The sequence below is a fragment of the Opisthocomus hoazin genome, chromosome 7, assembly GCF_030867145.1.
Source record: "Opisthocomus hoazin isolate bOpiHoa1 chromosome 7, bOpiHoa1.hap1, whole genome shotgun sequence".
In the NCBI taxonomy this organism is placed as follows: Eukaryota; Metazoa; Chordata; class Aves; order Opisthocomiformes; family Opisthocomidae; genus Opisthocomus; species Opisthocomus hoazin.
The window spans coordinates 2,885,023-2,908,589 of NC_134420.1; the positions used below are offsets into that span (position 1 = coordinate 2,885,023).

The 23,567-nt window shown below is 40.0% G+C and overlaps 1 protein-coding gene and 1 long non-coding RNA gene across 2 annotated transcripts in view; both read right to left on the reverse strand.

The window, feature by feature from the left end:
- The window catches only part of LOC142361844 (uncharacterized), a 42,113-nt gene extending 41,878 nt beyond the window's left edge, over nt 1-235 (reverse strand). Inside the window, exon 1 of the long non-coding RNA XR_012764458.1 lies at nt 92-235. This is a non-coding gene — a long non-coding RNA (uncharacterized LOC142361844). The remainder of the gene's footprint in view (nt 1-91) is intronic.
- A 1,568-nt stretch (nt 236-1,803) lies between these two features.
- On the reverse strand, nt 1,804-23,558 carry CAT (catalase). The gene is made up of 13 exons (XM_075427512.1): nt 23,366-23,558; nt 18,435-18,606; nt 17,362-17,472; nt 15,811-15,941; nt 14,777-14,881; nt 13,621-13,746; nt 10,118-10,309; nt 9,024-9,176; nt 7,731-7,869; nt 5,943-6,073; nt 5,206-5,313; nt 4,504-4,590; nt 1,804-4,042 (listed from the first exon to the last, which is right to left on the reverse strand). The coding sequence occupies exons 1-13, from the start codon at nt 23,429-23,431 to the stop codon at nt 3,977-3,979; spliced, it is 1,587 nt and encodes a 528-aa protein (XP_075283627.1). The 5' UTR covers nt 23,432-23,558; the 3' UTR covers nt 1,804-3,976.
- Nucleotides 23,559-23,567: the final 9 nt, after the last annotated feature.

Sequence of the window (23,567 nt, forward strand, 5' to 3'; positions counted from 1 at the left end):
GCAACTTATAAAATAGGTAGGAAACGTTCACCTCTAGCGTACATCTAGGCTTCAACATACTTAAAGTGGGAACTATCTGCTGCAAACCTACCTCAGCCTTTTTTTTCCTCCTGGAGAAGGTTCAGCAACTCCATACACTCACTCAACTCCTGGAACAGCCCACTTCAACAAATGTCCACCGAGACTCTGGAATCTGCTGCTGCTTTTGGCTACTCAAGTCCAAATGCATTGGAAAAGGGAAAACCACCTAGGAATAAAGGGGAAGGGCCCATCAGGAGGAGAGGTACTCTGGGAGAAGCTGGAATTTCCAAAACACAAGTTTCAAATTCATTCCCCATTGCACTGTTATATATGTGCATCTAAAATAAAAGCAAAGTCTTGAGCAATCCTCCTTTACACATGACTGAAAACTGCATTGCAAGAACCTGTCAAAGGAATATTTGATTTTACTTGAGCAGAACAAAGTCAAAACACAAGCAAGCTTGTGTCATGTCATGTACACAGTCTTTTTATTCTCACAGTAAATAGCTGTAAATGGATTTATCTTGTTTATTTGAAGAAATAGCATTATTGTTCTTCCAGTGTTGCCTAACCCTCTCCGTGCCTTTTGAAAAAGCCAGGTTTTACTGTAGAATACTTGTCACGGTCAGTTTAGCAGCACAGAACATAGGTCAGTCCTTTAAGCACAACTACACTGAAACTGTGAGTCTTCAAAACAACGGTAGCTGCAGAAGGTAGGTACTACCTACATAGCCCATTCTATGTCTTCTCAACATCACCACACAAGATGTTTCCTCTCCCCTTCCTCATTCTTAGTGCTTGATTTTCTTTTCTGACTTGACGTCATTAAAATTTTAGCCTAACCTCTACTCTAAACTAGTTTAAATGACAGTAGAATTTATCAGTGATAATCATTTATGGGCATGGTCAGATAAAGGCCACCTGGACAAAGTTCACAGAATAGCTGTCCATGTTAAACACTCCACTGAACCCTCCACAAGGTCGTTTCCAGCACACGGTCAGTAGCTGCACCTACCCAGTTGTGTAAAGGTTACCTCACAAAGTACAATGAGGCATGCAGCTCCTTCCCTGTGAAATAAAAAGTAGGGATTTCGGAAAAAGGTAACTGCAATAAGAAAAGCAGAACCGAGCATTTGGGTAATATAGATGGTAGAATAAACCTCTGTACTAAACGCTTTTTGAAAGGCTATAACAGTATCTTTGAGACACATCAAGTGCTGTATTTTAACTCTGTGTATTCTGTTAAACTATAAAGAACTGTCCTTCACTAAAATTGAAGTGTGATGAAAAACTAGGTAACTTTGTGACAGTTCTGTAAATTACCACCAAAGTTTTTAGATCAAAAATAACAAAAGGTTCTTCAGCAAACAGAGGCCTAAGGAAGGCATCATCAACAACACCCAGAGGAAAGTGGGACAGCAACTTTTTCCCATCCATATGGTACACACAATCGTAGGCACTCCCACCCCACAGACACGAGCACTATGCCTTTTCCTGAAGGCTTAGGAAAGTAAAAAGAAGGTTCCTAACATGTAATTTCATGTATCAGAGAATTTAGTCCTTAGCCCCTACACGTGAATTCCAGGCATCAACCTTGAGTCCAAGGCTTTTGTTGCTGTCAGGGCCTGTGCAGGCCAAGCAAGTTCTGGAATAGATACCAACTACCCACAACGTCAACAGCTTCTGCATAACTCCAAAAAGCAGATGGAGGTATAAACTTCCTAGATTAAAATAAACTATTTGAAAACATTTGCACAGAGAACAGACAACATATTGCCAAGAGATTTTCAAATTCAGTTTTATTTCAGAAATAAGAGGAAGACAATATAGTTCACTCAGCAGACAACCAAAATGAAAAATTAAGCCTTGCTTATTCTTTTCCAAAACTCATTAGGATTTTATGTTCCAGCAAGAAATATTCCCACCCATTCACGTAGCTCATTCAGCTCTGTGATCAGGTAAAAATCCAACTGAATCCCAGAACAGAGCAGGCTACCACTTCATATTATTTTACTGCATCTATATCACAATAATTTTTCACAATTGCTTTGTAGATAAATGAGCTGGCAAAAGAAGTAGCTTTCTACAATTTAATAATAATACTGAAAAAAACCTGCTAGGATTTGAAATTTGTATAACATTTGCTTGAGTTAAGAGCTAGTAGCTGGGCTCTGAAATCCTTTGTATCATCATTCACATTTTTTCCAATCCAAATGCTAATGAGGCAGGACCAGCAGGCAAACAAGGAAAGGAAGTATTTCCAGTGAGGGGTAATGCTGTGCAGCTAGGTTCTGGACTAATTACACATATACACCAACCTGTCCCTTGGCAAGGGAAGAGGCACAAGTAACAGGCAGAGCAGTTACTAAAACTTGCCAGGACTTTAGATGCACGGTGAATTGCCTGATCCTACTGCGCACACTTCTGAAACTCTGAGGCTAATCCTAAGAGACCAAAAATGTGCAACAGGTATGATAGATTTTTATTCAAAACTTCAACAGTCAGCTTGGAAACTAATTACCCCATAACCAGGTAAAACTTTCCAAATAATTCTCTAAGAAAAAATACTAGGTGAGATTTCAGCCTCTATAAAACAATAGTTTCAGCCTTGGTTTTGTTGTGTGCTTGTATTGTAAAGCATTCAGATGCTGACAGCGTGCTTTCTTCAGCAACCATTACTCAGAGCCAATCAAGGTAAGTCCTATCATGGAACTATTGCTCTTAGTTCTCAAATATAACACTTCCATTTTGTGCCAATTAGTAAGGCTCGATTAAAGATTATACTCCAAGACTGAGAATAAAAATATTACTAAGCTAAAGAAACCCCTTTGGATCTAAGGAGTAATAACAGGGAACGCTTTTCAATCCAAAGGGTTCCAAAATCTTTTGCACTGATTAACTAAATTGCAAATACTAGGCAACACTACCACATGCCTAAAATCAGGTTTTATATGTATATCTAGCTAAAGATACCTACATTCATACAAATATGCCACTTCAGTTAAAGTCTAACTCTGAAAACTAGCTCTGGCTTGATCAATAGATAGCAGTATCAGATTACGGCAGTAAAATAACAGAATTTCAGGAACTAGTCAGGCATAGTTTTGAAAGTGCTTGAGCTTGAATTTGGCCAAGATCAAAATATTCGTGCATTTGGAGGTTAATTTCTCAGACACGTGGAAAATCAATATTTTTCTATTTATATTCTTACAGATTAGAAAAACCAATTTATGCCCCCTAAAGAACTGTAAGATGTAATCAATTTAGTTGCAAAATGTACATAATGAGAAAATATCCTTTCCTATCTCTCTTAGTTCAGCTAGACCCAACCTAGCATTATTAAGCAAAGACTACCTTAAAATATTTATTGGGAATAGAATCGACATATATTCAGACTAACCTTTCTAGATAGCTTCATTTCAATCAAGGAACGAGATGTAACCAACATTTTACTCGAACTACTACATATCATTTTACTTATGGAAGGCCAAAAATTAAATTCGAAGCAAGTGTCAAACAAATACATACAGATAACTTTTATTAGAAATACTGAGCAACATAAACAAGTTTATCCACAAGGATAATCACAGTAACATTATAGAAGTTCTACTGTGCAATCTAGCCAGAAAAGTTCCACAATTAAAAAAATGAAACAGTGCTTTGATTAAACTTACATTTGCTTCTAGAAACGAAGACAATTTTTAGTCATGAATTTCCTTAAGAAATCGTTATGTTGTTAACAAGCAGTAGAGCACTAGTGTCGAAAGGCACTAGGATTGTTAGCTAGTGTTACCTAGTTTCCAATACAGATATAGGCACTTGAAAGCTTAATAAATCAATCCTGTAAAACACTCTGTATTTGTGCAGAAGTCTGCTGCATTCATTAACATCTTCAACAGGTTGTCTTGCAGTTATAAGGACGCAAAATTCATAGAGTAAATTTCTGCAGCATGCTTTACAAGTTGGATCTTTCTTTGGCGGAGATACGAGTTGTGGGCTGTGTATATGTCCTAATTATATCCTAAAAATAATACAAAAGAAATATTCAGAGCTAGTTCTATTAAAAGTAGTCAGGAGAACTTCAGAAAAAAATAAGTGCTTGAAGCAACACTTTTGTTACACTCCGTAGCAAGCACTGAGCCCAGGAAAGGCTTGCGGAAATGTTTCATTACCATTACAAAGAGTGGGTAATCATTTGGTCTGAAGAATCAACCTGAACACATTGCATATCATGTACAGTTATCTTCCAGAAGCCTTACAAAAACCCAACTGAAACAAAGTAATCATACACCACTGGTTAATCAACGTTTAATTAAATGTAATTAGAGTGATGTTTCCTCATTTTGTAATTCTACATGCACTAACTTCTCCCATTCAAACCAAATGAGAATCAAGACTGATTTCCCACTCTGCTGGATTTACAAAAGCAGCCAAGATAATCCACAGACAATGAAAAATCAACTACAGAAACCATCAGCATACCTTTTTCCCACTTTCAGCATTGTACTTGTCCAGCAAAACCTGAATACGAGCACCATAGTCAGGATGAACATCAGTGAAGTTTTTCACCTAAACAGGAAGACACAACAGAAAAGGCAACAAGATTTTTTTCCTCCACTTCAAACGTATTCTTTGACACATTTTCTGCTCTGTGGCCTACAGGCAGTACCCATCATACAGAAGACGAGGATGAAAACTCTTTCCCAAAAGTTTAATTCTGACCAGCCAGAAAGAAGCTACGAATATCTTCAAACACTCATTCTATTATCTCACACAGAGCTCTTCAGTGATTTAAACAAAGTTCCACTGGGAAGGATAAAGCTCCAACTCCAACCCCACCCTCACTGCCTTTTCCTTGTTTAGGGCAAAACATTACACTGGCAGTCACCTGATTTTTGAAACACCAAGCTAAACATATAATGACATCCGTAATGTTCAACATCAATCCCATTCTTCCCATCATAAAGAAGCTATGTTAACATGTTGTACATTATATTATGTAAATGTACACATATTTAAGTGTCCTGTACTGATAATTCCCACGTAAGAAAAATCTAGTTGTTTTCTCAGAGAGGAATTTCTGATCTTCCTTTCCATAAATATATTGCCATTTTGACAAAGTTACTAGACTACAAGAAAACCCGGAATGAAGAGCAAAGGCTAAAAACCAAACAGGCCACTTACAGCTCTCTTCTGAATGAAGAGCTGCGCGTCTTTAAGATGATCAGCAATATTTTTACACAGCCTTTGGCGTTCATCCTCCTTCAGCACTTTGGTATAGAAATCTCGCACCTTACAATTGGAAACAAAATTTTTAACTGAAATTCCCCAAAGCAAGTCATTCCACCTGTAGCAACCAACAATACTTACTAGACTTTTAAGATTCATAATTACTGTAAAAGAATAGCTTTCACTTACTAGTCAGGCAACAAAATACTCAAAATACTTAAACTCAGAAGGCAACCAAATGTGGTGGGGTATTTTTTTGGCAAACCTGCTAACAACTCTTTTGATTTCTAGCTTGACATAACTGCTGCTTCTTGAATTAACGAAAATAAATATTGCTCTTGGGTCCAATTCAGGAACTGATGACCATGACATAACACGCATGCTCTAGTTTGCCTATCTGCAGACACTAATTGCAAGACGACAAAAGTCACAACCTCTAGATATCGGCACCCTGAATATGGATGGCAAAGGTCTGTGAGGAATCACTAACTGTTCTGTCAGCAAAACTTCAGTTGCTCACAAAATTAAGCTGTATGGAGATTTCCCAAGCTCTCCTGAGAGCTGAACTTCAGGTTAGACCAGATGCTTCAGAGAGGAGCCATGTCTGAATGATTCTTATTAATCATCTCTAAACTCACCCTGTAAACTCATCCTAGGTAATAAGCAATATAAAGCTTTGTCATACATCATACCTGAGTCACATTATCTTCATCTGCACTGTTGAAGCGCTGCACATCTCCTGAAACAGACAAACAGCTCTCCTTTGCAGTGGGCTGATCTTCTGGACCAGTAAAGCTATTGGGATAATAGTTTGGAGCACCACCTGAAAACAAACAAAAAAAACCCACAAAACCAAAATAATCAGATGCCAGCTCTCTCTGATTAAGTCAGAAGACAGAAAATGTTCTTTGCGTAGAAGAACCAAAATCAATTACCCAGATATGATTCACTTTCTTAAAAACAGTTGTCAGTATTTTTCTGTCGACATACAGCTCAAGATCAGGGGCTTGCATCTTCAAGCCAGTACTTAACAGCACTTACTACAAATAGAATTTCAATAGTTTTTTGGGGGAAAAATGGATTTGTTTCAGAAATAAGGAGGTCTGGCCACTCACAACAACATTGTCTATTAAAATTGTCTGAGCAAAGTCATGGAAGTTATTCAAGTTTTAGTCTAAGGCAGCATAAAAATACACTTCCATCTGTATATTTGAAGTACTACTAAGCTTAACTATGTAGACGGTTTATTTTAAACACGTAATGAACTTACAAAACTGCATAAAAATGAACTTGTCTGTTCTTGGACAGGAGCAGCTGTTCTCAAGTTCTTATTTTCCAAATATTTCCTTCTCCTCCCTCAGCAAGTATCAGAATTCCTAGCCCAGAGGCATAGATTCTGTATATCCTTGTTTACTGTCAGGTGTAAACCAGTCACTATTGGGCAAACGCTGACAGAACATAACCCGCAGAACAGAGGCAAAGTTAAAGCTCTAATCTTGGCATTTAGACACTTGCCTTTCACAATCTCTTGGAAATCAGAAAGCAAAGCAATTTAACAAAGTGGACTGAGTATCTGAAAGCGCAGGGGATAACAGGATAAAGTCAATATCTTGTCAATTAGCATCATATCAAGAACAAAGGAAACAGAGGAATAAAAGGTCACTTCTAGTAAGAAAAATTTATCAGGTAGACCCTCCTCTAGGATCTGTGTGAGGGCTAGCACTATTAAGCACATTCATAAAGTTACCCCAAAATGCAGCAAATAATAAGGTGACAGCTTAGCCTCTGCAAGCTTCAACTTAGCCATAATCAAAGCTCACTATTTATACTGACACATGATCTTCTGATCCCAAAACAGTGGATGAAAAATTGTTTTCAGAAAAGCAATTTATTTACCACGCAATTCACAAGGGAAACAGAAATGCATGCAACTTCATACACGCACAACCATGGGTTCCAAGATAAGTCACTACTCATCACAAAATAGATATTGAATTCATCTGGAATAGTCTGAGGTAAGTTACATTGATTGCTGGTGAGCGCTGAGTCAAAGAAAGTATTAGGAATGGCACATGGACAAATTTAGGGCAGTCCAGAGGAGAGAGCACATGGTGGATTTGTAACAACTACAGGTGAGGCCAGCTAATGTCAGAAAGGATCTAGTAATATAAGAACAGGTACTAAAAGGTTGACAGAGATTATGAGAGATAAGGAACAGTTTTTAGACAAAAGGAAAAAAACAGATAGACTGGGAAGTCTGAGGCTCAGAAAGTTATACACTGGCAAGTTTACACTGGTGGAAAACATCACAAGAGACACTGAATGACTGAGGAATAAAAATAGCATTCCTCACAGTATAAGCAGCCAGTAATATCCAATAAAATTATGTTTAGCAAGTATCTTAAATCCCCTATGAACAGAAAAGGATTCTGCAGTATACGCATAAGTATCACTTTATTTAATGATATGTTCATTACTACCTTGGTTGTCAGAAACGCACATCGGTCCATCCCGCTGGTAATTAGCCACACGAGTTCTGAAGGGGCAGTTCACAGGAATTTGTAGATAGTTAGGTCCCAGCCGGTGTCTATGAGTGTCAGGATACGCAAAAAGACGACCCTAAAAGATTTATCACAAACATTAACTACTACCTGCTGAGAGTGGTATATGCAAATTCAAAGGACTACACATTAAACAGTAAAAGGGAAGAGACTGTTTCCTTTGTATATATATATATGCTTGACATACTTCAAATTATATCCAAAGTGACAATCAGCCACAAACTAACTCTGCTGGAATACCAGAGAAGAATGGCAGGTTGAGTTGCATTTGGGCAGCTCCGGTATTTCCTACCAATTTCGGAATGCGAAACCTAGTCTGACACAGGAAAATGGTTCCACATGTAGAGATAAAAATGAGTATAACAGTGATACATATCACTAAGGAATAATATTCCTACTTATTTTCATCCTTAGATTTAAAAATTAATTACATCTGAAATGTGGTAGTCCCTTATTCATTTACTGAAATGAACCTAAAGCAGTTCTAGTGACTTCAGGATGCCAGGAAGACAGACTGATTCCGACCATGAAGTTTGTGGGAGGCAAAAAGACAAAACAGAAGGACTGCATGACGGTTCATGAGTTCATCCAATTAAAACTGTCAAAGTACATTCTTGTTTCCATGGACATCATTTGAAACAACGATCTAATTTTAATCCGAAAAAGCGTAACACGCAAACATCCATGACTCTGCAGACAGTATAGTCTACTGCAGCCAGCCTTCTCAGATATTTTGACCCATAAGAAATCTGACAATACTTCTAAAGAACAGTCTTGCTGGGGATTAGTTACATCTATATTTTAGAGCATTTGAAGTCTACCTTTCACACTTGTAAGAGTTTATAGTTCTAAGATACATTGTAAAAGCATGAATAAATATGCATTGCTACTATGGTTTTACCCCGTACTTCTTGTCAGACTGACAGATTGCCCCATCAACTTCTATAGTTGTTGCAGATGCCCTCTAAATCCTAGATTTGCTATTCCTTTAGTTCTTACCTGTTCTCTTTGTATTTAGATTTTGGATGAGCACATCAAATCGTGATCATTTAAAAAAAAGCACCAAAATTAAAAAACAAAACAAAAAAATCAGTTGCTTCCCATCTGTCAAGTTTACTGCTGCTACACAAACAGGGACAGGAATGCTTTCAATAAACAGCAAAGCAAACGAAATGCTCCTCAGGTAAAAATCTTGTGGGCACTGTTGTTTACCTGCAGCATTTTGTCAGGGCTAGGTTCAATACCAGGTGGCATGTTGCTAGGATCGTATGCCATCTGTTCCACCTCCGCAAAGTAATTGACAGGATTCCTGTTCAAGACAAGCTTTCCCACAGGGATGAGAGGGTAGTCACCATGCGGCCAAATCTGTAAGACATAACACACGTACATTAAAATCAACACTATCATAGTATTATGCAGCTTAAATAATTACTAGGCAGCATTTGCCCGATTTAAGTCTTGAGAAAATACACTACTGAAGAAACTTATTTTTTGCTAACAAACATTGAGAAATGTCTTATTTTAAGAAGTATTTTGCAATTACTAGAGAGTACTAATGCAACTTATTTCATCATCTCAGCATAATCTCAGCACTTGACTACTTAAATGAAATACCCGCAGGTACTTGAAAAACTGCCTAGGAATGCAACATCATAGGTGGAATTGGCAGCACCATTGTTTTCAGCTACTTCCAGACGCAACCAGCTTAACTAGCCTTTTCTTTGTCACCTCAGCCTGTACTTCCAAGTTCAAAAGTCTTCAGCCATTTTGGGAGAGCAATATTAGAGGGGAAAAAGAAAAAATGCCCAGCCAAGTTTATGTTGGTATCTTTCAACATGCCATTCCTCGGAACAGCAATTGGAAGCCTGACAAAATTAGACCAACAATCAGAAGCTACATTATCAACAACACTTAAAACTAGGGAGCTCAGGGTGTGACTATATTATCTGAGATCACACTTCTGAAATGCAGTGCAGCTGTAACTGGCAGGCCTGGAATCAAGCCCTATCCATATCTCATTAAGGAAGAATAACATCAGATATAACACCAGTACAATTTCACCCCCAGAATTTCTGACTCATTATGCCCATATAATGAACAGTACACTTAAACAGTAGGGAAGAAGAAAAAGGACAGTCTAACTTTATTGAAAGGGACTAGACTGAACTTAAGAAAACAGTGCTACTCCATGGAAACCGTTACACTTTTTCTATAGTTAAACTCAGTTCTGGCATTTCCTATCTTTTCATCTCATGACCTTTCTTCAACTAGCTGAAACCAAATATTCACAACAGTATCAGAGATACCTTAGTTAAATCAAAAGGATTAAACGGAAACTTCTCTGCTTCTTCAAATGTCATAACTTGAATGTAGAAAGTCCATGATGGGTAGTCCCCCTTGGCAATGGCATTGTAAAGGTCACGTATCCCATAATCAGGATCAGTAGAAGCCAATCTTTCTGCTTCTTCAACAGGAAGATTTTTGATGCCCTGGTCAGTCTAAAAGCAATAAAAATAGTAGCACCAGTTACAACATGCAGAAAGCATTGCAGAAATCAGTAATAAGAATGTAGTGTAACAAGACTTAGAATCGAAGAATGTGATTATCCATCTTCCAATCTCCTTCCAGTTCAGAATAACAGTACGTTCAACAGCTGCCTGCCAGATAAGTATCAGTTTCTCACAAAAGTGAAATAAATATGTAATGCTATATTGCAGAACGCAAGACATCAAACTTGAAGGTATGATCCTTGCAGCACATCAAGTTAAGGGGTTTCCCCTCTCCCCTTACAGGATGGAATGCTCCTTCACCATCCCATCATCCCACCTTTTCCTACAGATCACATGCCAACATAAAGTGATAAAAGGGTGGCAGCCCTCAGGGCTGAAAGTTCTGGATTCTACGTGAATCTCAGTTTCCCAGCCCTATTTCTGTGACATCTTTAGCAGTAACTAAAAATCTCACTCTATAAGTTTTTGACAGCTTGAAGGCTAAAAGGTGCTACACAATCCCTCTTACTTTAACATAATGGTTTCTGAAGTCTTGCTTCAAAGATAGATGTTCAGCCTCCACTAAAGTCTAATGAGGTAAGAAGCTGTACTGCCTTTAAAACTTTGAAGGGAAGTTGTTTTCAAGCGAGATATGCTGGGACTCAGGAAAAAAAGGAGGGTCTACCACTTACGGAAGAAATGGCGGGCGACTCAAGAGGAGTACATTGGTCTTGTTAGGTTGTGCAGAGAGGAAATTAGAAAGGCAAAAGCCCAGCTAGAATTCAGGCTGGCCATTGTTGTAAGGGACAACAAAAAATGTTTTTACAAGTACATCAACAACAAAAAGAGGGCCAAGGAGAACCTCCATCTCTTATTGGGTGCAGGGGGGAATACTGCCAACAAGAATGAGGAAAAGGCTGAAGTACTCAGTGCCTTCTTTGCCTCAGTCTTTAATAGTCAGACTGGTTATTCCCAGGGTAGTCAGCCCCCAGTGCTAGAAGATAGGGAAGGAGAGCGAAATAAACCTCCCATAATCCAGAGGGAAGCAGTTAACAACCTGCTATGCCACCTGGACACTCACAAGTCTATGGGGCTGGATGGGATCCACCCAAGAGTGCTGAGGGAACTGGCAGAGGAGCTGGCCAAGCCACTCTCCATCATCTATCAGCAGTCCTGGTTAACAGAGGAGGTCCCAGACAACTGGAGGATCGCCAGTGTAACACCCATCTACAAGAAGGGCCGGAAGGAGGATCCTGGGAACTACAGGCCTGTCAGCCTGACCTCGGTGCTGGGCAAGATTATGGAGCGATTCATCCTGAGTGCGTCCACCAGGCATGTGAAGGACAACCAGGGGATCCAGCCCAGCCAGTATGGGTTCATGAAAGGCAGGTCCTGCTTGACCAACCTGATCTCCTTCTATGACCAGGTGACCTGCCTAGTGGATGAGAGAACAGCTGTGGATGTTGTCTACCTGGACTTTAGTAAGGCCTTTGACACCGATACCCACAGCATCCTCCTGGAGAAGCTACCTGCCCATGGTTTGGATGGGTGTACTCTTCACTAGATAAAGAACTGGCTGAATGGCCGAGCCCAGAGAGTGGTGGTGAATAGAGTTAAATCCAGCTGGCAGCCAGTCACAAGTGGTGTCCCTCAGGGCTCAGTTCTGGGTCCGGTCTTGTTTAATATCTTTATCAATGATCTGGACAAGGGGATGGAGTGCTCCCTCTAAGTCTGCAGATGACACCAAGTTGGGTGGGAGTGGTGATCTGCTTGAGGGTAGGAAGGCTCTGCAGAGGGATGTGGACAGACTGGATCAATGGGCCAAGGCCAACTGTATGAGGTTGAACAAGGTCAAGTGTCAGGTCCCACACTTGGGTCACAACAATCCCATGCAATGCTACAGGCTTGGGGAGGAGTGGCTGGAAAGCTGTCTGGGGGAAAAGGATCTTGGGGTGTTGGTCAACAGCCAGCTGAATATGAGCCAGCAGCGTGCCGGGTGGCCAAGAAGGCCAACAGCATCCTGGCTTGTATCAGGAATGGTGTGGACAGCAGCAGTAGGGAGGTGATCATGCCTCTGTACTCAGCACTGGTGAGGCTGCACTTCAAGCACTGTATTCAGTTTTGGGCCCCTTGCTACAAGAAGGACAATGAGTTGCTGGAGCATGTCCAGAGAAGGGCAACGAGGCTGGTGAGAAGTCTAGAAAAAAAAGTCTTACAAGGAGCAGCTGAGGGAGCTGGGGCTGTTTAGTCTGGAGAAGAGGACGCTGAGGGGGGACCTTACTGCTCTCTACAACTACCTGAAAGGAGGTTGCAGTGAGGTGGGTGTTGGTCTCTTCTCCCAAGTAACTAGCGATAGGATGAGAGGCAATGGCCTCAAGTTGCATCAGGGGAGGTTTATATAAAATATCAGGAAAAATTTCTTTACTGAAAGAGTGGTCAGAAATTGGAATAGGCTGCCCAGGGACGTGGTGGAGTCCCCAACCCTGGAGATGTTAAAAAAAATGTGTAGATGTGGCACTCTGGGCTATGGTTTAGTAGGCATGGTGGTGTTGGGTGGATGGTTGGAATTGATGATCTTAGAGGTCTTTTCCAACCTATGATTCTACGCTAGAGAATGCTTTCTTGGAAAAGTGTGGAAGTTCTGTGAACTTCAGCTGCAGAGCTCCTGAAAATAAGAATTTGCATATTTTGGTATACAGTTGAGGCCATCTTAAAAATACTAGATCAGTGAAGGTCATCTCCAGAAGATAAACGGGAACAAAAACCAGATCCAGACTGAGAGAACTTCTACCTCAAGAAGCACCTGTTAAATCCAAACTACTGTGCAGCCATGAACATGAAACAGGAACATATCACACACTGAATAAAACACATTTCCGAAGGGCTACAGGATTCTTGCATCTGTACTGAATGATAGCAAGGGAGTCTGACAAAGTTCTCGCACAGCTTCATGCTCATAACACCCAGTGGTATGAGGCTGAAATGCAATAAGCTGAGCTAGGTACTCAGAGCTTACCACACAAGTAGACTGAATTATCCAACAACAAGAGACAGTCCCCCCAGAAAAGAGTTTTTCATAGTCTAGTAAATACCTACTGTGTCACAGCAGAAAAAAAATGATGTCCGTCGTATTTGCTAAAGGCATGCAACCAATATAAAAAAACCACACACATCATTTTGATTGAGTCTATGCACTAACAAGTCTTCTCTTAACTGAACTTGAAAAGTCACAGAACATTTTTAGACAATCTGTTTAAATTGTTTTTTATCCAGTATGATGTATACTTCCAACAGATAACTGGAAAAAGAAATATCAATACCTTCACATGGAATTTGCAATAAACTGCTCTTCCACTAGCATTAATCAGTTTAAAAGTATGTGATCCATATCCATTCATATGGCGAAAACCATCAGGAATACCACGATCACTGAACAAGAAAGACACCTGAAGAGAAGGATCAAACAATATTAATGGACTCACCAGAACAAGAATAAAGCGACCATTCGAGACAAAGTTCATTTATCGCATTAACCTGCACCACTGGAAGCTATCTTAATGTTATGTATTCCTTGAGGAACTTCTAGTTTAAGAGTGTTAAATAAGATTGCTTTGGTTCTACAGAAAGATAAATTGTGAATTAAACCTGTGTGTTTTATGCCCATGTTACATATTTGGTGAAATACAAGACATTAACCTAGCGATAACATTATGATTTCCCCCACAAGCACAGAGCAGGTAAGCGTGGGTAATTTAAGTTGCAAATATAAGTGAGAACTTTGTCCAGGTTAAAAATAAAACCTGTAAACTGAAGTCCTTAACAACTAGCTCTTCAAAGTCTTCAAGCAGTAAACACACCACCACATCGACGTATTCAAAATGCTGCTTTTCTTTAGGTTTACGATCACAAACAATGCTCATGGTGGTACTTCTTTTTCCAATTATTAATTACTGGGTTCGTACAGAAGCCTTCCATTTTCTTTTAAAAAATTACAACCACGTTTTTCATTTTATATTAGTCTTTTTGCATAACATTCTTGGATACAAACACATTTTAGAATAGTTAAAGCTTACTGTGAATTCTAGTCATTTCTGGAGTTGATCTAACACGCTACGCAATATACAGCTTTAAACTTATACATAATAGCATTACTTTCCCAGTATTTTACTGTTCTCTAACATTAAGTTTGCTGTTCACCAGTATCTCCACTGCTTTAGTGTTAGAAAACTTGTCAACTTCCCCTTCATCCCTATAGAAAATATGATTAAGAATCCCACCCATTTCAGTCATTAAAAGAAAAAAGGCTAGATACACGTACTAATAGCCTTAAAATTTATTGTAGGCCTTTCACTTTTACCGTTCTTAAAAGATTATGTAGCCTTCTAGATAAAACATGGAAAAGAGACAGCGAAAAATACATGCTGTCGTAACACGGTATGCTGAATCCTACAAAATAAAGTCAAAGGAGAACCTTACTTGATGCAAAGACTCAGGGCGAAGACTCCAGAAGTCCCACATCATGTCTGGGTCCTTCAAATGAGTCTGAGGGTTCCTCTTTTGACTATGGATGAAGGATGGAAACTAATTTGTCCAGAAGTGGAGGGAGGAGAAAAAAAAACCAAAAGTTCTGTAACACTTCCAAATTGTATTGGGTATACTAAGCTACTTATGATGCAAACCAAGACAAACGTGTTTTTCAATACATGTAAGTATGACAGCAACAGCACACAAAGATGAGACAAAGTTGTAAAAATCACTAAAAAACACACAACACCTTGTATTGTCATATACCTCCTGCCCACAACCAAATTCATTACTCTAATTATACCGCTTTGTAAGTGAAACATTTGCAATTAGGATAAACACGTTGTTGAATGCTTTCAATTTGCGACCAACAAAGTGAGAGGAACATCTTTTCAAATTTGTATACATGAATTTTGCTGAATATCTGCCTCCTAAACAAATACTGTTTGAGATACTATAAAATATCTGTGCAGAACTCCTCAGCTCAAGGAAAGCCCTGCTACCTACAATGTGCTGTTAAACTTGTACTAAAAGACCAAACATATCAGATTTAATAAAAAGCATTCGCAAAAAGCTTTTAAAGTAGAAAGCCTTCCCCCCCCACCCCCCAAATAGCCTCAGAATGAAAAAAGCCTGTCTACAGAGCAAAGCAGCTAATTTGAACACCAGTGAAACTGATCAGATCTGAAGTTAAAAACACAACGATGTACTTACCTGATGGCTATTCTGCTGTGGCATACGTGCTAGCAAACACACCTGAATGCATGTGCTGCTTGTGGTATGAAACCACGTAAGTAACAAAGCATTATTTCTTAATCTTTTTTTAAATAACACCTTTTCAAGTAAAAATGTTCTGACCATCTAACAAACAACAAAGTTTAAGCGCGTCAAAACAACAGCTTCTGCTTCTCAGTGAAGCGAGAATAAGATGTGAATGAGTTTTTGGACTCTTCCACAAAGTACCTTCAGTTTTTGTGCTTACTCACCAACATTGCGTCCCGAATAAAGAAGATAGGAGTATTATTTCCCACGAGATCCCAATTACCCTCTTCTGTATAGAATTTCATTGCAAAGCCTCGAGGGTCACGAACTGTGTCAGCTGACCCCGATTCTCCAGCTTGAAGAAACACATGAACATACGGAAGTGTTATGATAGGAAATGCACACAAACTGTAAGCATAAAAACATAGAACATGCCACAAAAATCCTAAAAGGGTGAGGTTTATTTATTTAAGTCTCCTCCATACCAAGGAATTTTTGGCATAGTTTCAACAATACTACAGGCACTGGAAGTTTCCAAAGTGTGAACAGATACCCACCCAAGCATTCAGGCCACAGTTAAAAGAAAGGACAAACAAGTATATCCACTTGAACCAATTAAGAGCGGAATTTGCATTATCACTGACAGAGACAACATCAGATTATAAGGTTGAATCACCTAAAACCACATTAGCTTCTGTGCATCAAATCCCAGTGTGAAAGCTCTCATTTGGAAAGTAGCAATCTAAATAGCATGCCTAATAAAAAGCGAACTTATATAGAAGAGTTGCAACTCTTAATTCCTCTCCTGCTTTATCCAAAACCGTCCTCTCAGTGGGTAACTTTATACCAGAAGTGCCTACTGTAATATCTGAGCAAAAGTGTCCCAGAAGTATTCAGGAACAGCTAATGCTAAACATCACGATGAAATAACAAGGACACTCACTCTCTCATTATTAAAAAAAATGTGTACTACGGAATAGCTAGGAAGAAACGTGTTCAAAGGGAGCAGCGAAAGCAAAGGTAACAATGCAACAACCCACTTCAGCACACAGTCCCCAGATCAAACTCAGCTGCATGTCCTTCCCCTGCAGAACATTCCACCACTCCTTAAGTTTCAGAGACACAGGGAAAGCCAGTAGGCCAAAACCAGCAGCTCCTTGAGCCTCGCTGGACTACTTTTTTCTCTCCAATACTACCTCCAGTACCGAATCCTTATCAGGATTTCTTTTCTTTTAAACACAGATAGAGTAATAACACATACATTCTGAAAGGCAATTTTTCTGTCAGACAAGATATTGATCATAATGCATTCTTTAACTAATGTAATTTAAAATTTTGCTAGTTTACACATTTAGCTCTTCAAGAAATAAGAGTTTACTTATGGAAGACTGTTTATTCTTCTTTGCCTAGTACATACTTTACAGTATTCATCCCCAAAACATTCCTACAGCATTTCAAGTGTTAAACTGCTGCATTCCAGTGTTGATTACAATCCATTCAGAAACAAAGCAAGCTTTCCACCAGAAAATAAATAGCTCAGACTATCCTTTCTCTCACATTCTGGAGGGAAAAAATGTCTACAAAGAGCTCTGGCAGAAAGATGCAGAAGCTACTTAAGGTCTCACAATTTAAATGAAATGCATAGAAGAGGAACTGGTTGGCAGAAAGCATTTCAAACTACCTTAAATACATTAAGGGCTCCACAAAGCAAACATAGCTATCAGTATAGCTATGGTACACATGTAAGAAGATATACAATAACTTTAGAGCCTTACCAACAGTGGAGAACCGTATAGCAATCGGAGTTCTTTTGCCAATGTGTTCAAACACTTTTGCCTTGCAATACCGGGTAATATCATGCGTGACTTCAAAATAGCCAAAGGCTCCTAAAAAAAAGTAATTTCAAAACATCAGATCTAGATACCTTCCTTCCACTCCCAGTGCATTCTGTTACAGTCCAACATACAACTTCAACTCAAAAAGAAACATGGAAATACACCAGTTTAAACAGAGTTCACATCTATGCACTGAAACACTCAATTTATTCTCACAAAATGAAATTTACTTAAACACAAACTACTATTTGGTGCTCACTCTCCCCTCCTTCACTGACTGATAAGAGTTCCCAGAAGCAATACAGACCTCATTTCTACTGTGCAGTGACAGACAGTAGCTTCTTGGATGCTCTTCCGCCAAGATTTGCATATTTATCTTCGAGCATGACAAGTAGTTCTTTAAACCTGATACGTGTTGCAGAATTTGTAGTCCAACTTTAAGCTGGATGAAGCAACAAAGTTCTTCCCACCCCCAAAGATTTTTTTTCCCCATGTACATTCACATTACAGTAAAATGCAGTCCCACATTTTCTTCTAAGGCAATACGTAGTAAAAATTAGAGCTGCTAGTTCTACCCTACTAATATCAATAACAAACTTATAAATAATAAAAAAGCCAACTAATTTTCAATTTAAATATTAGGCCTTCATCTTGCTTTGGCAGACAGATACATTGGATGACACAGACAAGCATCTCTGTCAAATAACATGCAAACAGACATAAAAATACAGATGGGCAAGTCTTCCCTTTCAGATTAATGGGGTACTATGAAGGAACAGATAGAGGAATTAGAGATTACAGCAAATACAGTAAAAATTTAAGGGTTATAACTACATTTTTTTTAATTGGGTTCTTTTAAACCAGGTCCTACCACTGTTGTTGATACGTAATTATTATAAACAATACTACTAAATTATAGATAATAAGATGCAATTTATCTGTCACTATGCATTAACTGAAAAGTCTTTTAAAGTCCAATGCTACACAAAAAAATCACGTGTTTTTCAACATACCTGCCCCTTTTGCATGCACAACTCTTTCAGGAATCCTCTCTCTGTCAAAGTGAGCCATCTCATCAGTGAAAACAACATCTTGAACGAGAAGAGGCCCACGTGGTCCCACTGTCAGAATATTAAGCTTATCTCCTACTGGGTTCCCACCACCGGTGGTCAAGACATCCGGTTTCTGAAAGTGAGAGACAGTCAATGTCACCATAACAGAAATTAAAAACTCTAAGCCACACAGTGCGCATGCCTGTTCAACCATTATGTGTCACGGGACATATGAACAAGTATATAGCAAAATGGCATAAGATTCTGGAACCAGTTACAGAAAATACAGATGTCTAACTACATCATCACAGTACTGTGTTTGGGGCTATTTCAGCAGAGGACTTCAAGTCATGTGTAATCCAAGAATGCCTCCCATGGTTCAGAAATTACTTGTTAAGACCATATATCTTGCTTCAATAAAAATATGAAATATCAACCTTAAAACATGAGTTAAGGTTCAGTTTGCCCCTCACCTCAACAGAAGAGGATGGGAAGCAAGCAAGCTAGAAAAGGAGTAGCTGCTGGAAAGCAGTAAGGGAGAAAGGAGAGGAAAAAGAAGGTAATGTCAGTATAGGGACGGAGGCATAAGGAAAGAGCTATAGTCACATAGCATAAAGACTAAAAGTGGGTATCCATGATTACCATCGGTCTGGAAGAGCTATGGAAAACATAAGCAAGAGCACCTGAGGAATCATCATTCCAGACTCCTGAACCATGGAAGGACTAAGATTAACAAAAGCCCTAAGCCCTACTGTCAATAACTGTCAATAAATGTCCTGTCAAAAGGACGGCAAATCAGAACTTTTTGTTTTTTTACTAGCATCATTATTGTCTTTAAGACCACTGCTCAAGATAGCCCATCCTCATCCTCTTCCCTTCCATATGAAGTCTAAGTTAACCATTCTTGTAGGCTACTTAGAGCTGCAGCATCTAGTACAATAGGAGTGACCCTGCACCTGAAAGAGACAGCCACTCCAGGGCAACTTCAAGAAACACCTCTTGAAACCCTGCAGCGCTGTAATTGAGTGTACTCCCACCTGCTTAAGAAAAATCCCAGCAGAAAAGACTTTATCTGGACCCCCCCCTTTAATGTATACGGGGTCATATGCTCCTTTAAGGCAACAGCTGTGTTTTACTGGGTACTGGAGAAAACATCGCAAGAAAGGTACACCAGCTCCAGAGACCTGATGGTTGCAGATCTCAGTTTTTCCTGGAGCGCATTTGTTAACTGTTAAGAGCCAGGGCAATGTTTGTAAAGGACTCAGAAGAACAGAACAGAAGGTAGTACAAAGAAAAAAAAAGTTTGCAACAGGGTGAGCTCAAGCAGTCACAGATTATGACCAGTTAACACTAAAACCATAGTTACAAGTTGCACTAAACTGACATCTATCCATGTGGGCTCTCTATCCGTACCATCCTACCCTCCTCTGCCACGAGCATCCACGTGCCTGAACTAGGGGAAACACATCAGAATAAACTCACTCACCCCCCTGACTAGTTCTCCTCTTTTACAGTTCTATGAATGAAAAAAAGATGGTGAAGAGAAGGAGAAAGTAACTCTTAATGAAAAGGCTTTCATTATCATATCAGTGACTTTATGGGGTTCCAGCTTTCACACTGACAATCTAAGTTCTGCTTTAAGTGTTTCAATTACCATAAACAAGCAAAATTCCCATCTGTATCTCATAGAAGAGTATACTGAACCGGACTAGCCTCCAGGTTTTTTTTTCTAAGAGGCAACCCACAAAGGCAGGAGAAAACAATTATTCACCTCTACACCCAGAGTTCTGGATGAGGCAGAGTATACAAGGAGAGTTATATACACCTTTGTTTAACTCAGGTACATGAATAACCACATGAAAGGTGTTTGACAGGATAACTGCATTTCCAGTGTGTTCTTACTAATATGTTACACACACTACTCTAGCTGGCTTGAATTCCCAAAATATCTAGGTTCTTTATTCTTCATTCACCACTGTATTAGCATAAAGCCATAAGCATAAATTCAACTCTTTCAGGATGCCTGAAATTCTAACCTTCACTGAAGTTTATACAAACATTTACAAAGGACAATATATACCTGGTTATAAACAGGAACACGATGTTCAGAAACTTAAAGCTAAAGCAGTATCTTTCCTGTATTTAAATTATTCTTAAGTCAAAGGGACAGCTGCTTAAATAAAAACATTATTCACAGTTTGTCAACAGAAATATGCAAGAGTAGAAACTGTTCTCAGGATACTTTCCACTGCTTATATATCACATTTTTTCAGGGCTTGCTTAGGGAGAACTATTTTTTTTCAGTTCAGCTTCCAGCACTGCCTATATTTTCCTTTTATTTTCATTTGTTTTGCTGATTAAAAGCTTCAAGCTTCTCACAGATAAAACCAAATGTATTAGTTTTTCTGATGATATTTTTTTTTTCTTATTGGTGACTGTCATACTCATTTAACACATCACTGTAATGTGATGAAAAAGAACAGATCCTACAAATGGCATCCTAAGCTTCCACATTTTCTTCTCCAACCTCCTTGTGCTACCTTTCATTACAGACATTTCCACCCTTCCCACGTGTTCTATGTACACAGAGTGAGGATGAAGTAGAAGTCTATAAGGCAGCCTGTGACATAAAAGCCCTGTATACAGCTTCAGCTGTATATTTATGAATTCTGAGTACTATAATTCTAAGAAAAGCAAACTTGGGGACTGGATTCTGATAACGTCTTTCTAACATCAGACATAGCTCTTAAGACACCTCCAGTCCATCCAGTGACTTTTTAAAGTCATTAATACTTATGACATCTTGAAGCAGTGACCAAGTTTCACTCAGTCCATTGAGAAACACAAAAGTGACATTGAATTACAGCCCCACTTATGCTGGATTTCTTGACAGACTCTGAGCAGCCCAGTAGGTTTAACCACACAGTGGGAGGACTATAATGCATATACCAACACCTACGCCTTCTCCTCTACAAAGCCCTTGCAAGAGCTTGGTAAAATACAGGAGGGAAAAAAAGTATATCCTCAGCCTTAACAAGACCTGAGTCCTTTTGATTCACTTACGCCTTTATAACACTTATTGTGCAACTACCTCAAGGGTAGAAAAAGCCCTGGTATTTTAGTTGTAAACTATGCACGTAACAAAGAATAAAGGTTTGCAGAGCTAATATAGCCCTTCTCAAACCAACAGGCTACACTGTTGTCTAAAAACCACTCCTGCTTTCACACTAACATTTAAGGCTACTAGAAGTAGTACCTAAAACCACAACTTATTCAAACTAAACCTATCAAAAGATTTTACAGCTTTACAGTTGTACAGTCTCTTTTGTGTATGCAGACTTTCTGAAGGGTTTCTTCTAGCGTTCACATGAGAATTACAAACATTTTCTTTTTTTTAAATGATAGGATACATTCACTTTAGTTTCAGGATGATGTTATGTGAGGCACACAAAATAAGGTCCATCGGTGTGAAGGGAGAGAGAAAACACACATAAGTTTTAAGAGGAATTCTCATACTACTTTTGGACTTGAGTTTGTTTGATGCCTGTATTTTCATATGGTTGGCAGCTCCATACAGTCAAAACCTTAAAAGATAATAACTTCCAAATCTGCATGTGCATTTCACTACAGCACTAAGCTGCCATGACAGAAAGAAGCGAAACAAAGCCAGGAGAATTTTAGTCACCGCTGTTGTAAACACCATACATCAAAGTACATACTTCCAGGCCTTACTGATACTTTGCACCGTATACAAGTCACTTTAAAATTCTAATAAGTCCTCCCTGCTTTCTATCTTAAGGTCTCATGACTCCTTACGCAACACAGACTTCAGGTTGCCTCGCAATCTTCAAATTAACCTTGGCCTGTATTCAAACACTGCTTTGTTACAGAAAAGCCGACATCTATATGAAAAGTACGACTCGTGGTACAAATAGGAAATATTATGAAATATGCTAGAATACGATGAAGTTACAGTTCATCACTGGAAAGCAGTTTTCATACAGCACCTTTTAGAATCGAGGAAGAAAAAAAACAAAATCAAGGTGACTTAACAACTACAAACAGTGGGAACTGAGGCATCCGCTTGTATCTTGTAAGACTGCTGCTTACTTTAACCAGTTGGAAGAGTATTTAATGCCAAATACACATTTTTGTCAGGACATACACAGCAGAAACTGTCACAGGGATTAGATGAAGAAGAAGCGAAATCAACTCTTGCAGCATTTATACATTTACCCAAATATTCTGGGGTATATGTACACCTTCAGAAGACCATGTGCCAGGCTGTTGATCACATGCCCTTATGGTTTCAGCCACCCACCTGCCCCAACCCACTTCAACCCGGTAAACAAGTCTCCACATACTGCTGAACGTGCCTTATCTTCTATATTATTCCCTAGCTACGTTTCCACCGGGCTCTACCAATGTGAGATGAATTGAAAAACGTGAATATCTGATCCGAGATTAAAGAAAACAACAAAAAAAACCCTCCCTGCCCAGGGACCTGCCTGCCAGGGCGCAGACCAGCCCCGTCCCCGCCTGCGAGGAGAGGCCGTGGCCAAGGCGGAGCCGCCGCGCCAGCAGCGCTGACCGCCCTCGGCAGCCCCGGCCGGCCGCCAGCCCCTTCCCGCCTCGCTTTCCCCGGGCGCGGCACCAAGCCGAGAGCCCCGCGGCCCCCCGAGCCGGTTTCGGTCGGGTCAGTGCGGAGGACCCCCCACCCCGGGCTCTGCGTCCTCCCGCACCGGGGGTCACCCGCTCCCCTCAGCTGCGAGCGGGGAACCTCGCCCGCGGGCCCACCGTCCCTCTGTCGTCCCCCTCGGACCGTTACCACCGCGCCAGCCGGGCCGGACGGAGAGCGGGGCGCAGCCCCTCAGGCCTCGCCTTGCGGCTACCTGCGAGCCCCGCTGGCTCCGCCACTGCTTCAGCTGGTCCGAGGCGTCGTCCCGGCCGTCAGCCATTTTGCAAGCTTAGGCGACCCCCAAGGCAGGAAGGGCGGTGCGGAGAGAAGCAAGCGCGGGGGCGGCCCCCTACGCTCGTTAACAGCGGGGAAGGCAGCGCCGGAGAGGTCACTCCGCGGGGAGCCGCCGCGCCGCG